Source organism: Dicentrarchus labrax, unplaced genomic scaffold (genome assembly GCF_905237075.1).
Source record: "Dicentrarchus labrax unplaced genomic scaffold, dlabrax2021, whole genome shotgun sequence".
Taxonomy (NCBI): domain Eukaryota; kingdom Metazoa; phylum Chordata; class Actinopteri; family Moronidae; genus Dicentrarchus; species Dicentrarchus labrax.
The window spans coordinates 7,209,790-7,226,890 of record NW_026136724.1 but is presented as its reverse complement, the minus strand read 5'-3'; the positions used below and the strand labels follow the sequence as shown (position 1 = coordinate 7,226,890).

At 40.8% G+C, this 17,101-nt stretch overlaps 1 protein-coding gene across 3 annotated transcripts; it reads left to right on the top strand.

Moving 5' to 3' along the window:
- Window positions 1-1,895: 1,895 nt before the first annotated feature.
- Window positions 1,896-15,945, top strand: si:ch73-252i11.1 (uncharacterized protein LOC553517 homolog). 3 transcript variants are annotated; one of them, XM_051393102.1, is made up of 13 exons: window positions 1,896-2,260; window positions 5,680-5,815; window positions 5,935-6,664; window positions 6,773-6,823; window positions 6,914-7,040; window positions 7,606-7,774; window positions 10,238-10,358; window positions 10,443-10,539; window positions 10,642-10,720; window positions 12,640-12,770; window positions 13,174-13,325; window positions 13,980-14,349; window positions 14,434-15,945. In XM_051393102.1, exons 1-13 carry the CDS (start codon window positions 1,995-1,997, stop codon window positions 14,624-14,626), a joined length of 2,622 nt encoding a protein of 873 aa, XP_051249062.1. In that variant the 5' UTR covers window positions 1,896-1,994; the 3' UTR covers window positions 14,627-15,945. The 3 variants fall into 3 exon arrangements, with proteins under 3 accessions (XP_051249062.1, XP_051249061.1, XP_051249060.1); XM_051393101.1 differs by having other exon boundaries at window positions 7,609-7,774; window positions 13,980-15,945; XM_051393100.1 differs by having other exon boundaries at window positions 1,897-2,260; window positions 13,980-15,945.
- The last annotated feature ends 1,156 nt before the right edge of the window (window positions 15,946-17,101 follow it).

Below are 17,101 nucleotides of genomic sequence, written 5' to 3'. Positions count from 1 at the left end.
TAAATGGACAAAAGTGATGTTTGGACCCATGAAATGCTTCATAAATGGGTTAAAATCACATTATTTACTAATTATTTTATGTTAAGATGTGTAATGACCCTGTATAGGCTATATTAATCAAGCATCACATGACAATTTTTAGCTGTAATCCAAACTTTAACTAGTTTGTTACAGAAACACCATTATAGGATTTATATTGGTCAACTTTATAAGGTGATAATGTCAGCGTTGTCTTTAGAGCTTGGTCTGCTGCCCCCTAGTGGCCAAATAACCTGCTTTAATTTCTGCACAATCAGTCATTTAAACAACTTGATTGTACAAGTTTCCTGTCATGGATGCACAGAGCAAAATAAACTAACCTAACCTTTGATGAGTGACAAATTAAAGGGAAAAAACAACATTAAATGTCTTCGTATGGTTTCAGGCCACCATGAGCCTCCAGAACAGCTCCAGTGCTCCTTGGCATGAAAACGTCTCTGAACGGAAGGTGATTACTATTCTTCCAAACAATATTCCCTCGTTTTTGATGATGGTGGAGGAGAAGGAATCTTCCAAATCTCCCACAGGTGTTTGACTTATAGGAGATCTGGTGACTGCATATGGTTTTCATCATTTGCCTACATATCAAAGCACACAGTGACTCCTTGTGCCCCGTTTGAAAGTATCTGACTTGATAACTTGGTATGCGCTGCAGATTAGTGGCGCATAAAATGCCAAACTCATACGTATTTAGCCATTGTGAGCCTGCCAGGTCAGATTTGACGGTGAATGCGGATTCAAAGTTCTGGTAGTAGCAGATGGCGTAAGAAGAAAAAGGCAAAGAAATCATGGAAAAATCCCTTCCAACGTGTACTGTATATTCTCTTCAGGGAGGGCGGGATGGGGGGGGGGACAGGAAGCAATGAGGCTGATGGGAAATGTGCTGCTAAGTTAACGAGCAAATTCAAATGAGTGAAGCTGATGATGAACGTTCATCCTGATGCTGCTGGGACCTGGTAAATGATTGGACTTGCATATTTTATGTTATTTCATTTCATTGTAGTTATTGTATGACTTACAGAATTTAATCACAATGGATGTCATTAAGGATTCATTTTACCATGACCTGCAGAGACCAGAAATGAGATTTTAAGGTGAAAACACATCTACAGAAGTTGATCTACAGATGAGGACAAATTCAAAAACCACAATAATTAAGTATTTGTCATATGTAAATGCACTTATATTTGGAAGGCAAGGAAGGTATTTCTATATACACACACTGAAGTATTCATATTCAGTTTATTGTATTTTTGAGCTGGAATTAGAATACAATATATTTTCTCACTTCTGTCTTTTATTGTAAGCATAAAACTATAAGAAATTATTGAATTTCAGTCTCTTTTGAAAAATTCAAGGAGCTGCAGGGGAGAGACGGGCAGGATATTAGCTGGTGGGACTGACAGATTACATTAATGGGATTACAGTAATCGGATTTAAAAAGTGGCTAATGTAATCTTACACACCTACTCTAAAAACACAGTAATCAGATTACAGACTTAGTTCCTGGTAGTCAGAAACATAAAATGCAGAGTATTCAGATTATTAAATCATTAAATCATTTTTTGCAGTGTCATTTCAGGTTTAATTTTATTTCTACCTTTTTATTGTTTTTATTTTTAGGAAATGTCTGGTCTTTGCATTTATTCATATTTAAATATTATTATTTATATATTCCCATGTGTCTTTACTGCTCAGGCTAGAGTTAAACTCTAAAGCAGGGAGAAATCTCCTCTGTCCTCATGAATCCAGGGGCTGTGTGAGGTCATATAACACGGGGACGCCCCCAAGCGGAGAACAGCGGCGTTACACCATTAACTCCTGCTAAAAATAGTTAAGTTTCGGTTTCCAATCATCATAAGCGATACCAAAGTTCCCTACTCCACTGAACCGAGCACAGTCAGCACAGCTGTCTCTGTGGTTCTTGGTGGGGGAAGGAAGCACAGGGCGGTACGATGATGGAGTCTGAAATACTGAAGTTCATCTGCGCCAACCAAGGAGCGGTTAACACCGAGTATTTGGTGTTCAATCTCGGCGCAGTGGAGGATATCACTTCTAACCGTGAGACATTTGCTTCGTGTTGCCCTTACGGACAGCCGAAGGTGGTGGCCAGGACCAGTCTGAGACTGTGCAGAGTCAAAGACTGCCCCGGAACATGCAGGGGACTACACCTGTGTAAACACTTCCTCTTCACCGGATCCTGTCAGTTCATCCAGTTCAGGTAAATATATCTGGCCTCAAGTGTTTAAGTGGTCTGAAACCGGCCCGGGTGCCTGAGGTTATTAGTGCAGGACGATAGAGAGGCCTGTGACTCCTTCAGGGACATCTCAAAAATAACTTTTATTGTTTAAATCTGATTTATCATCAGTTTTCAGGTGTGTTTTAAGCTGTGCAATGAACGCCGACACTGTCATGGGTTGGTTTTGGCGTTGCAGTGAACTTTAATGCGGTTGCATTTAATGTCTACCTATTTTAAAAGGCCTTGACACACGTGGTGCGTTCAAGCACTTTTGGCGAGGTCTGACACGTCCCTTGCAAGTGGACTTCCGGCTCTGTCATATAAACAAACCTAGCTAAAGGTTAGAATAAACATGGACATCATGTAGCTGTACAGGTTAATTTAACACCTTGGACAGCTGACATCGCTTAGACTGACTCAAAGTTAGAATAATGCTATTTAAAGGTTATGAGATGTTGAACATTAAGTTACAATACAACAGCAAACAACTATTTTCTACACAGAGATACAGGGGAGTGACGTCAATGGTGTCCTGAGTCACTCTGAGCTTCTCTAGTCTTTGTTTTTCACTTCAGGGCATGTCCAGCTGTTTGCTAGCTGTGTCCCAGACATTCAATTGAATCAAACCATCAAATTTTAGCTTTGTAAAGCATATTTTTCTTTATGTTTTAAGTAGCTAGTGTTAGCAGGATAGCAAGCTGACACGTTACATGGTTTTGTCACTCGACAGATTGAAGAAATGGCTCCCTACCAGTTTGAATATTACTAATGTTACTGAGAGCCTGTCCTCGCGAATACCCGGCCTCACCCAATACGATGTCCACTCCGTAAACACGGCGTCGTTTCCAGAAATATCTGCGTCCACACGGATTCACTGAAACGACCCAAAACGCTGTAGTACATATGCCGGGCCTGTATGTGGCGCTGTGACGCTGCCACACCAATACACTAAAACCGTAAAAGAAGCCATAAAGCGCTGTTTACAAACAAGTAGTAGTAGTCCGCCGTAGTTGTTGTTGTTATGACGCGTCTAGCGGCGGTGGCGGCTGAGGTTAAAGGCTAGAGAGGCGGGGCTAATACGTCATCGTTTCAGAAAAAATCAGTTTCGCTGTCCTGACGACTCCGGGTAATCTGGCGTTTTCGGATTTTCCCACTCTGGGACCCGTTTCCAAAAAATACCGTTATCACACCCCGTAAACACCGTATGCGTCTGGACGCGAGGCCGATACGATAAAGTATTTAAAGTTTATCCGGAATCGAGAAAAACGTGTTCGTGAGGACAGGCCCTGATATTACTCACTACAAATATACTGTAAAAATCTTATTAGTTGTCTTGTGTACTTCTCATCACTTGACATTGTTCAACAGCTAACTTTATTTGTGTGTTCAACACCTTTCTGAGAACAGGAAAGGAGGAGCTGTGGTCGACGAATCCACGACAATGAGATGCTAGTGCTCGAGTGCTACATCTAGTGCGTGTGAATGTCTTATAGCACCTTTAAAGAATAGTTTGACATTTGGGGAAAATGGCTTATTCGCTTGTGGCAGAGCATTAGATGAGAAGTTTGATCCCACTCTGTTATTTGTTAGCTAAATGTGACGTTAGCTTAGCATTTAGCTTAGCTCACAGACTGGAAATGGTGACACAACTAGCTTAAAGAAAACTGCTGTGCTATGTCTTCAGGGCTCGACGTTAACTTTGGTCGTCTGTGTTTCGCAACTGTCCTAAATTCTACTTTCAGCGTTCCCAGATTAAACAACCTCTGTCAAATTGATTTTCTTTTTTTTCACCTATTCTTCATAATAAGTATAGTTTAATATCTAACTAATAAATAATTTGTTTCAGTAACTCACTCAGTCACTTCACTTCTCTCACTCTGGTCCACCGTGGAAGTTCTGCTAATTGTTCCCTGCACTTGAATAAGAAAATTAAATCCCCAGTTTTACTAGATTTACAGTTACTGTTTCTTGTTTATTTCTAACTAATTGATCAATAAATGCATCACTGCAAACTATAACACAAATGCAAACCTGTTTCTGATAAGTACAGAGAGATGGCAATTTACAACATTAATATTATTTAGCCAAATACTCACAAAAATTACTACAAGGGCATCTTATATTTGAAGTAAAAAATATTAATTAAAGAAATCAATAACGAGAAGGTGAAGATCAAACAAACTCTTTAAGTATGTACAAGCTCAAATGAACTATTTACATATAAGATATGGGAATACCCTAATCCAGATATCTGAAGCAACAGCAAACTATTTGCATATAGGAACACCTTAATCCAGACTATATACATATTAACAAACTATTGAAAGACCCTAATCCAGAGACCTGGAGAGAGAGTAGAGAGAAAGTCAAACGTGCCCTACTGCCACACCTTACTGACTGCCTGTGCACGGCACAAGAGGAGAGGGAGACACCCTGGTGCTGTTGGCAGGAGAGTGATCGACTATGATGGCTCTGAGCAGCCTGCATGGGAATGAATTACAATAAAATATATTGCAATATATTTCTCGCCTTATCCCTGATGGTTTGAATGAGTCGCTAAATTTCTTGCTTTTTAGAAGTAAAGCAGAAAACGGGGCCTGAAATGTCGCTAAAACTAGTGAGAAAGTTGCCATATTAGCAACACTGGTCTCTCTCTATGATTGATTTTGTGCGTGTGAGCACCGATGTGATGAGTTCATGCCAGTGCCACTACACATTTTCACACATTGTAAACAAAAGCATTACAACCTTTTTATGTTACTCAGTTTGCCTTCCAGCCTGAAAACTTGAAATGCTTGTTTCTCAACTTTATTGCTTCTGTTGTGACTGCTCTCTGCCTTTTATAGGGCAGTGTAGGCTCCTGTGTTCAGTCTTTATGCTGAGCTAAGCCAACTGGCTGCTGGTACTAGCTACCTGTTTACCATACAAACAAGTGAGTGGTGTCAAACTTCTCATAAGTTTCAGCAAGAAAGAAAATAAGCATATTTCCCAAAATGTCGACTGATTCCTGAAGGTTTGACAAAATTTGTCTTTACATAGAGGTCGAATAACCGAATATAAACTTTATTCTACAGTAGTCAGGCAGTGAAAGCAAGTCAGATATATTGTTGGCTGTGTTTATAAGTTCTGATGCAATGGTGAGTAGGTGCAGTAGCTCTGTCAGCATGTCACTGTAGATAAGTGTTGTATAAGTCAAGCATAAAGCACGTTTATAACTCATATTTGTTTAAATATGCTGCAGTGTAGTTGGCTTTATGCATGTCTTATCATTTTTTACCTTTTTAACATAGCAACACATCACATGATGTTACAAAACATCACGCCGGAAATTTCCTGCGCAACCGTGTATATAAAAATCCAACTTGTGACTGAACAATGTGTGATGTGTTCTTTGACAACAGGAGAGGATGCAACTTCTCCCATGAGCTGGACTCTGGACACAATCAGAGGATACTGGTAGAGCATGGGCTGCACAGCCTGAGCAGGGCGGAGCTGTGCACACTGCTGCTGCAGAGCGACGACAGGCTCCTCCCACCTGTAAGTCTCACAGAGTCGATCAGAATAAAATGGTGTCAATATCACAACAGCAACTTCCTGTCCGCCCTTTTTGCTTGTTTGCTATGCTTGATTGTCACCACCTTTTCTCCCGACACCAGATATGTTACGATTACAACAATGGTGACGGGCTGTTCGGCCGTTGTCAGGAAGGTTATGGTTGCAAGAGAATGCACATCTGTGAGAGGTTCCTGAACCGTGACTGCAGCTGCATCAGGATTCATGACTTTAATGCTCCACAGCCATTAAAAAGTCTGCGGGATAAAGGCGTGCCTGACGAACTCATTCCCTCCATGAAATCAGTTTATGCAAATATACTGGCTTTGAAGTACTTTGACAGGGGCGATAGAGGCAACCATCAACAGAGAGGTGGTTACAGGGGCAACAGAGGCAACCTGCAACCGAGAGGTGGTTACAGGGGCAACAGAGGCAACAGGGGAATCAGGGGCAACAGAGGAAACAGAGGAAATCGGGGCAACAGAGGAAACCAGGGCAACTTTAGTCGCAGCAGTTCCACCAGTGACATCCTTGCTGCTATCGATGCCTTAGATCTGTACACTGAAGATGGACTTGGTGAAGACAACCATGATCAACAAAACTCCTCCACCAGCGACATCTCTGCCGCTGCCAACGACACTGATGCGAGCAGCGACGATGGTCAGAAAAGAAAGCGAACACGAAATCGAAATAGAGGGAGAGGTGGCAACCACGGCAACAGGGGTAACCAGGGACTGCCACAACGAACCCGTTCCACAGACGACACCCCTGCTGCTGGCAGCGACAATGCAAACGCAGACAGTTGGCCTTTAAGAAGAGAAAGGCCCGTCAGAGGTAAACTACGCCAGCTGCAATAACTTTCATCAAGACGATTTTCTGAAAGAACTGCGTGAAATGTAAAAGAAACGAAACGCTTTATACTGTACTTTGTGTTTGTTTCAGATAAAACTGAGATCTGCATGTACTTCATCAAAGGCCACTGTAAACATGAGGGTGAGTAGCAATAGTAACAGCAATAATTACACTTACTTTGGTCATCAGTTCGGTGACACTAAACCTGTTTTATGACCGATATGTCCTCAGACCGTTGTTTTAAAGCTCACAACAAGATGCCGTACAGATGGGAGGTCAGAGAGAACGATCAGTGGACCGCCATGCCTAATAATGAGATGATTGAGAAGGACTACTGTGACCCTAACAACACATACAGGTACTCTCTACTGACACTGAATGGGATTGTAGTCCTGGGAGAATGTTTTCACAGTGTATTCTTTAAGAACCAATTTCTAATCTTAGGCCTACAGTAAACCCAATCCTCCAGTTTTCTTTGCCAGTTGCTAAGGGGAAAATGCATTTAAAAAAATGGTGTTAATAGTAACTATGAAGCCACATCCAGCAGCTCGTTAGCATAGCTTAGCATAAAAACAGGAAACGTGTAAGCAGCTAGCTTGGCTCTGTCCTGCATTTTCTTGAGATAAAAAAATTCTAATAAAGTCCAATAAAATTAATATTAAGAACCTCTTCTGTACCATCTTCACTTCCATAAAACTACTTTGTTGGGTGGGACAGAAAGCAGAAAGGGATCATTTGCAAATCAATGACATATTTGTTCTAGATAGATATTTTTCACTTTAGTAATGGGGTGGGAATGTTTAATTTTTAAAAAAAAATAAGATTTATTTTTCATTGGTCTGATGTTTCAGCAAAGTAGTGTAAAACAATAGATTGAAATGAACTGAATTGTGTGAATGAATTACTCCTTTTGCCGTCTTTAGTAGCAGCAGCAGCCCATCTGTGCATTTTGACACGATGACCTGTGGCCCCAACAAAGTGCGACGACTCTCTACCATTAACTCTTTGCGTGAGCCAACCTTCATCCATACCACCGAGTGGGTCTGGTACTGGGAGGATGAGTTCGGAAAGTGGAACATGTATGCTTCAGCTGTGAGTAATGAGTCATTTTTAATCAGATTCAGTGGCGATCATGCAGTGGCGAAATGGCATCCATTCACAAAATATAAGCAATTTCCTGTATTGTGTTAAAGCTGTTCTAATTTATATGTTTTTATAGAAACAATGGATCTGATGGTCACTCGTAATGATGAACCCATGGAGAATTATTGCTGTTGTCCTCAACTCCACAAAACCTTTTTAGTGTTTTTCAGCTTGTTGTTTTGGTTTTATAGCCTCCTTTAACTTTACTGTTTTGTATCACAGCTCTCATCATCGTTCCTTCCAGACAAAGTAGGCAGCCTTTTTTCAGCTAAAAACTACCTATACGCTACCTGCTCAGCACCAAACAGCATACACACAAAGCTGGCTGCTAGCTAGCTAGTGGAGCTTTTTAACGGCTAAAGATTAAAGTCAATAGAGTAAATAATAGTTGCATTCATCAGACACAAACACAACACTAACTCCGTGACCTTTGTTGTGTAATGTGAATATTCTGAAATGAGGATGTCCCAGTATTCCCAATCTGCTACACTGATATTGTAACTGATCATGGCATATGTTACCAGACCATTTTAAGGCTGATCAAAGTCTAAAGTCATTACTCTAATAACGCTGCATCATAAAAACCTTGTAAATCTGAACATTGAAACAGTTCCTTGTGAGTGGGCCAACAGTGGAGCAATATGAAAAAACAGCAGCAGCAGCCAGCAGTTTCATTGAAGATATCTACACTGACAACATGCCTCGGCAAGCGAAGCAAGTGTAGCTGATTTGGGCTAAAAATGGCAACTTTACCTCTATTTCAGTGACATTTTGTAGGCGTACCAAAATCCTAAATGCTGCTGTAGTGACAACAACTCGCTGCAGCAAACTCACTCCAATAAATCTCGTTCCTGATGAGAAAGAAGCGAGGCTGTCCGAGCTTTGCTCTGAAGTGGAATTTATAATGTAATGTTGGCCTTATGATGCAATACTCAGCTATCTGAGCTGCACTGGATGTGGTCCATGTGGACTTTAACAGTGGTTGGGAAAATGAGCGGTCTCGGATTCTGCCTTTTAATGGGACAGAAATTTAAAAACTCCAATCATAACAGAACTGAACTTCCAACTTCATCTCTCCCACTCATGGTCTACTAAACCTGCGCTGAACTGACAACTACACGTGTTTTCATAACCCTGCAACTCTTTATATTCTGTTTTATCTGTTTCATGTTTATAGTAAACATGTCTTTGCTCCCTGCTGTATTCTCTTGCTTAAGCTGCTCATTACTAAGTTTTAATCTTATCTTTTACGCCTCTACATCCACGCAAAAGAATCAAAAGAGGCAGAGATGCTTCCACACTTCCAGAGTTGTGTGCACAGGCTGTGTGGCAGATTAGCAGCAGTGGAGATTGTAGTCAGATTGCATAAATTTGAATTTGTCATGCTCATATTGGACTGACGAATTAAGAAATGAAGTTTTAAAAGCATCTGGTGGAGCTCCATCAATCCTCCAACTTTCAAAGCTGAGCATTTCTTATCAGTTTGTCTTTTGTCCCCCAGGTTTACACTTCCTGAAACAAACAGTTACAGAATTCAGAGTTCTAAAGAAACATAAGAACACAGCATGAAAAAAAGTAAATAATTGTCTGGTCAAAATTGAGGATAGGCTGTCCACCAAAGTCAGACCAAAGGAATAACATTTATTTACAACAAGACAAAGCAAGAGCAACACAAACAAAGGCTGGGATCTTGTGTCAGGGAGTTGAGAGAGTGAGGGTGGAGGAAGGATCCACTTATATAGGCCGCACCCACAACTTCACGCAGGTGTCGCCAATCATCACTCAGGAAACTGCACCTTCAACACAGAGACATAACAGACACACATGCAAAGCGATAGCAGAAGTACAATTACACGTAACACCGTTAAAATAAAGAGTTGGAAACCAAGATCTCAAAAGTGTATTGTGAAAGTGTGGCTTAAAAAAGTCAATCAATGACGCATGCACAAAGGGGATCTGACCCTGTAAAAAATGTGAACATTGTTAGAATCATTTGGGATAATTTAAGTACACAATAGTATAGTATAGTGTTTTTAGACATTTTAATGTTACATATTATACCTTTAAAGTATAATTGAATCCTCATTAACCTCTAATCTCATTTGTTTAATTTGTATAGAAGTCTAAAAGAGTCATGTTGTGGTTTTATGGGGCAACTGTTACTTGACTCTGATGGCTTCCTGGTCGGTGGATTTGGTTTCCATCAGACATCTGGACAGCTGTTTCCCCGTGTCCACTCTTTATGCTAAGCTAAGCAAACTATATTCTAATAGTATATATAAATATAATTTGATATGTTTACAGTTATTGTAGGCAGTAATCTCTTTGTATACCATACTAACTGGCTCCTGATTGGCCATCTACCATTTCAGATATGCTTTGAGGTAAAAACAGATCTGTGTTGTGTGGCAGGATGGTGGACACAAAGCAGCAGACATGGACAGCCCTAAACTGGAGCAGAGGTTTCTGGACAACGACAAAGATGTGGTGGAGTTCACCGCCGGTTCACAGTCATACTCACTCAGTTTCCAGGGTAAAAAGATTATGCAATTGAGCTCGGTTTTTACAGTTTACAGATTCTTAAAGCAGTATTATAATGTCTTTTTTATCTCCTCAGACATGATACAAACAAACAAGCGGTACAACACTAAGAGGGTTGTCAGAAGACGGCCCCGGTTTGCCTCTACGGCTGATGTTCAAGCAAGGAGAGTGAGGTACAACGTCCCAAATACACTATGTTAAGCCACCTTTTAAAAAAACATTGCATTCAGGTCACGTCACAAGAAAACTAATCCGGCTTTGCTTCCTGACCACAGAAGGCCTCTCGGTCAAGCACATTTCGCCCCTATACCAGACAACTGGGACAAGACACAGGTTCCTCAAAGGGGATACAAGGTATTGTGAATACTTTGAAGCTGACATTCATGGCCAAGCATAGATATTAAGTGAAATTGGTTGGAAGTAGTCAAGTCTTCCGGGCCAAAAAAATTCAATAGTGTTTTTTTGCAGTAAAGAAATGTAAAGTTTCCAACATTAACATGAAAATAGGACATGCAGACATTTCAATTTATAATTGTCCAAGTTCCATACTGTATAATGTTATCATTATGTATACAGCATAAATTAATGTTGACACTTTGCTGATGTGGCAGTCAGATAAAACCACAGCCAGTCTCTTTACCAAAGGACAGTAAAAATGTGTTCTAAAGGTGCTGATGTCAGTAGCTCCTTCATTTTAGTTCTGCATTGTATTTTCATTATTATTGCAATAACCGGCTTTATTCTGAAGTTGAGAAACCTGACTGCCGGGGAAGAAGGAAAAACACTGTGTTGTTGCTGTGAACGGACCAACAACATCCACGCTGCAGACAAAAGAGTTTACAGCCGCAGTTCTGACTTGCAGCTATAATTAAAACAAAACATGCACTTGATAAAACTGAGGCAGCTCCCCCTTGTGGAGAACATGCAGCCTGTGAGATTGTGAGGAACAAAGCGTTACTGTTACGGTGGCTTGGCTTCTCTCTCACTGCTCTCATAGGGCTCTATCTTGCACTCAGCGCAATTGACTTTGTACACTGGCGCTTGTATAATTCCTATTTTGCACTCAACGCACATTGGAATTTTCCCTCCACCGATGCACGTCGTTAAATTAGGGAATGAACTAGCGCTCCGGGGGGCGGTTCAGCGAAAAGAGGAGGCGTGTTCCGGCGCAAACATTCCCTGGTGCTATTTTGCTGTTTCAGAAAACGATTCCGCCACAGACCAGGAAAAACCTAGCCTAAAGTCAGTGGCGCTTATTCAGATGCTATTTTAAGGGCGCAGACTCGAGGGGATGTGCCTGAGAGGCAGCAGCAACATCACCACCCAGTCAAGATGGGCATTAACACTTTGCCGCATCCCGGACAGCTCCCGCTCCAGCATGTCAAACCCAGCTTGCTGCAGGAATGGGTGGTCCTCCGGCGTGTAGTGGGTCTGGACCCTCTGCACCTTGGTGTTTGCGCTGCTCCCTCCTCAGCTGGCCCTTGCGCACTGCTCGGCCCGTGCGCACTGCTCCCGAGGCCAGGGTCTTCTTCCTGCGAAGCTGCGTTACATTGTTTTGATTTATTGTTTGGCTGTGTTACATTTATGTCAATAATGTCCCTTCTCGGTATTTTACTGACGAGAACGTCGGTCTCCTCGGCTGTGAACCGCTCCTGGCGTGCGCCTGGCAAATCCGCCGTTATTATAGCAATCTGCCATGGAACAAGCGCCCCTGCTTTTAAAGGGAATGTGAGATGATGCTCTGATTGGTTTATTGCACATTACGCCCAAACCACAACTATGACTAATGTAGCTACTTCAGACCAACCCATTTTAGATTTGCGCCGGGCACAAGAGTCATTTATCCGCTGGCATAATAGCAACAGCGCCCGAGATCCGCCCACAAAGCTACTTGCGTTTTGCGTTTGATACTTGCATTTCAGATCGGCAAGATAGGGCCCATAATGTTTAAGCCCAAAGCAGGAAGCTCATTTAAGCAAAAAAAAAGCTCTAAAAATGAGTGTAAAGACAGAGCAAAGATTTAATGTTAGACTAACATTCAACACATGGCAAGAATCACAACAATCCAAGTGAATGATAATGCTGCTGCTTAACTGTTAGGTGCGTGAATACCCACATTAAAGGTGATTATATGTCAATGGTGTGTACACAACTTATTTGTGCTGCCCCCTAGTGGCACAAAAATCAACTTTTGCAGGTAATTGTGCCTAAAAGAGAGAATTTACATTTTTGCTTTGGAAAAATAATTTCTGTAATTGCTTCGTGTTTTCCAGCGAGTCCCCCTCCCACGCTTCTCCGAGGAATATAAGGAGATCGAAGCTCTGTTCTGTACAACCATGAGAGGCTTCGACATCGTCAAAATGGAGAGGATTCAGAACAAAGCTCTTTGGGATGCCTTTCAGTTGTACGTTGGTGATTTTTACATGTTTGGTCTCTAAACTTACCAGTCATACCTCCGTGTGTGTGTGTGTGTGTGTTGTGTGTGTGTGTGTGTGTGTGTGTGTGTGTGTGTGTGTTTTAATATCTCCTTAGCTAGGTTCTTATTGCATCTGCTCTTAAAACCAGCACTGTCTGGTTGTTAAAGCGAGGCTGTTTAACTATTTAAAAAAAGAATATACTTCCTCCTAAGAATAAAAAGCTGGCAGGTTTGGCTGCTACAGTAAGTAGCTAATAGCAGCGAATCATAGTTAATGTATATGTAGATGTTGCTGTGTAACATTACTGAGCTCAGTTTACTGACTTTGTTAGCACCCATTCCTAAATGTCTTGCCCTGATGAAGTTTTCTGATTCTTCTTCCAAAATATAGGCAGAAAACTCACATGCAGAACAACAACGGTGGACAAAACGTGACAGAAAAAAAGCTTTTTCATGGCACTGACTCTCAATATGTGGACACTATCTGCCACACTAACTTTGACTGGAGACTCTGTGGAACTCATGGAACTGCTTATGGCAAAGGTAAGTTGAGGAAATGTTCATTCTGGGCTAAACAGAAAATTGGAAATCTTAAAAAAACAAACGTAACACTCAAGGTACACTTCAACTCTTGAATTTCCCTCGGGATAAATAAAGTATCTGTCTATCTATCTATCTATCTATCTATCTATCTATCTATCTATCTAGAAACCTACTTTTATCCTTATCCCATGTTTGAGCTGTCCATCAGTTTTGCTTTAGAGTGATTTACTGTGTTTTTGAAGCATTGTAGCTCCTCCCAAGACAATGGATCTCAATTTGCTATGTGGTGTTAAAAATGCCCAAAAATTGCACTTTTAAAAACAATGAATCAATCGACAGAAAATTAAGCTGCAACTGTTAATCGATCAATTGTAAGTCTTTTATCAAGCAAAAATGCCAAAACATTTGCTTTGCTGTTTTTGTGTAATAATAAATGTAATATATTTGGGTTTAGACTCTTGGTCGAACACTTTTGCCATTGAGAAAATGATGCATTTATAGACCAAAGAAATAATTGTGTATTTAAGAAAATATTTTTCAGATCAATCAATAATGCAATAATCGTTAGTTGCAGCCCTTACTATCTTTGCACATACACTGTAATGCCATTGCAACAAGCCAAAAATGTACAATCTCTCCCTGTGTCGAACCCAGGTAGTTATTTTGCCCGGGATGCCAAATACTCCCACAGCTACACCGATAACTCTGATGTCAAATCCATGTTCGTCTCACGGCTGCTGGTGGGAGACTACACCAAAGGGTCCTCCAGCTACCTCCGGCCTCCTTCCAAGGACGGCGGGGACATAAACTTCTTTGACAGCTGCGTAGACGACGTTATAAACCCTTCCATCTACGTTGTGTTTGAGAAGCATCAGATCTACCCGGAGTACCTGCTGCAGTACAAGACCATGCACCCGCTCGTTGACTTATATGGTGGTGCGTCCGCGCCAGCGCCAAAACCAGTGCCTGCGCCGAGACCTGCTCCCCAGCCTACTATATTACCAGTTGCTCCACCCAATAGAGCCTCATACAACCCCAGTACACCAGTTTCTCCACCCAGTAGAGCCTCATACAAGCCCAGTACACTAGTTTCTCCACCCAGTAGAGCCTCATACACCCCCAGTACACCAGTTTCCCAATCCAGCACATCCTCATATCAACCCAGCACATCCTCATACCAACCCAGGACATTATCTTATCAGTCCAGCACAGCCTCTTACCAGTACCGAACCACGCCTGCTTCTTCACCTTCCTCACCAAAGACACCAAAGAAATCTTCTGATTCTTGTGTCATTGCTTAGGGACAAAGGCAAAGTGAGGGCAGGAGTTCAGTGTGTGCTTTTGGGATGAATACTGACATTTGCAGGAGCTGAATGGAGCTTTTGGCAAATATATTTGGGTGAATTTGGTGATTAATGAATATATATATTTAACGTGTGCATTGAGTGGTAGAGTGGCTTTTATGCAGCACGTGACATTCATACCTATTTAAAGATCTTTATATCCTAACCCTAACCTTAGCTTCCAAGTTCACAGGAGCTAAGTTTTCAAGATTCAAGATTCAAGAAGCTTTATTTATCCAGAGGGAAATTACTGTGCAACAGTTTCAATACAAAGGAGGTAAAGTAAAGTACTACAGGGTTAGAGTAAAAATAAGCTAAAATTAAATTAAATTAAATTAAATTAAATTAAAATAAAGGCTAACATAAAATAAATCAAACAATTAACTAAATGCAACAAAATGTAAGCGCTTACAGGTAACATAAGTAGAAAGGAAGAAACAAGTAACTAAATGTGACAAAGTGCAACAATAATTGCAGTTAAACGTAGGTATATACAATATACAACAATACACACTGTGCAGTTTTCGTTAGATAAGTAGTTGGTGGCGCTAATTATCCAGTCGGATGCTGGTAAACCACTGCAGAGGAAGAGGGCGTAATTAAAAGCACTAATCAAACAACAAATGAACATTAACCACGTGGGAAAAAATGAGAAGTTTGACATTTTTGTCTGTTTCATGTATTAATTTGAGGAAGTCTTCTCATTGTTTCACTGGTGTGACGTTAATGTCTGCTGCTATTGTTAGTGTCTCCAGTGGAGCCGAAGCTTCAGTTAATCGCATGCTTCATGTGTGTTATGGTTTATTCACTTTATGTGTTTCCATTTTGCACCAACTTAATACCCCACTAAGCAACTTTTTTTTTTTTTTTTATTTCTGGCGGTTCCCCACAGGTTTTTATGCTCAAATGGAGAACCTTTAAAAAAACAAAATGCACTTATTGAGTATGATGTATTCAGTGTCATATTTAGTCATTATTGCATTAAGAGATTCCGCTGCATAGCTCCCTAACCAGTAGAGGGCGGCAAACTCCTATGTCAACATTTAAAAAATTGCAGTAAAATGAATAGCTTTTTTAACTAAATGTAAATGAGTTTTGTTGTTTTTTTTCTTACAATGTTTAGGGTGTACATTATTGATTATTTCAAGCACCACTTGCAGATTTTGTGTAACAAATTCCACTGCAACTAAAACTATTGCTGGTCTCCAAATTGTTGTATAACACGTGTATAACACTTGATTTTTTTGCTTTAATAATAAATGTAACATACATGTTAACGGCACACAGAAACACTGTTTTATTTTCCAGCCTTCTTAGTTTCTGTTGGCGCTGCAATTCTCTCCCTCTGTTTCATAAGTGAATTGAAAACGCCACCAGCGATCGGGTCGGGCCTCTTAGTGAAATGAGGCAGGGCATGAAAAATGATCAATATGGCTGCCGGTGCTTCCTGTGACATTAGACATTAGGCCTGCAAATCACCCCCTGCCTCCCATCAACTTACACACACATATTCATACACTAGAAACCGCCTCCTGTTGTGTTTCCTGACAAACTGCAGTTTGAATGTGAATATGTTCATGAGATTTGTGCAATATCTGCATTGATTTATACTACGCTTGCTTTATGCAGTGATTACTCTATGAATATGAAGACATTCATTTGTTTTAAACCTTAAGGCATTTCTCCATTCCACGCTGAGTTTTACAAGATGCAGGCATTTTGCCAAATTACAAGACCACGAAACCCTGCTCCACATGTACTCATCAGTACAAATTGTAAACAATACTGACAAAAAGTCACTGAAATGAACTGCTATGGTTTGGACCAAAGATGAATAGCGTTAAAGCTGCACTAATCAATGCTTTTATATGAACAATGAATCAAACTGTGTGTACTGTGTGGTTTTACTCGTAGTGATGAATCCACAGAGAATAATCCCTGATTCTGCTGTTCCCCTCCGCTCTACGGAGCATTGTAGGGTCTTTCAGCTTGTAGTTTTGGTTTTGCTGCCATCTATGTTTTTTAAAATATATACATATACACATAAATCTTGTGCAGACATCATGAAATCTCTTTTGGAGCTCTGTATGTTATATTAAACCATGTTTACTGTGTGCTGTAGTACCCTACCTCCTCAGCACCACACGGCAGACAGCGTCAGCGACTAGCAGAAACAATTCACGCTGTTTTAAGGAGCATTGTGAAATTATTTCTGTTTATTCTGACATTTAAATGTCCACCCTTTACACTGCAGGAGCATCGATGACCACAGCTAGTGACTCTTACAGAAATTGTACCTATGCAGAAATCAGTTAAATGAAGTGAGCAAACAATCAGGAACCTTCTATACATTTACCAGACCTCTAAGATGATCAGTTCCATAAGGGTTCTGTATAGGAACCTCATAGGCTACCATAGTTTCTGGTTGGACTG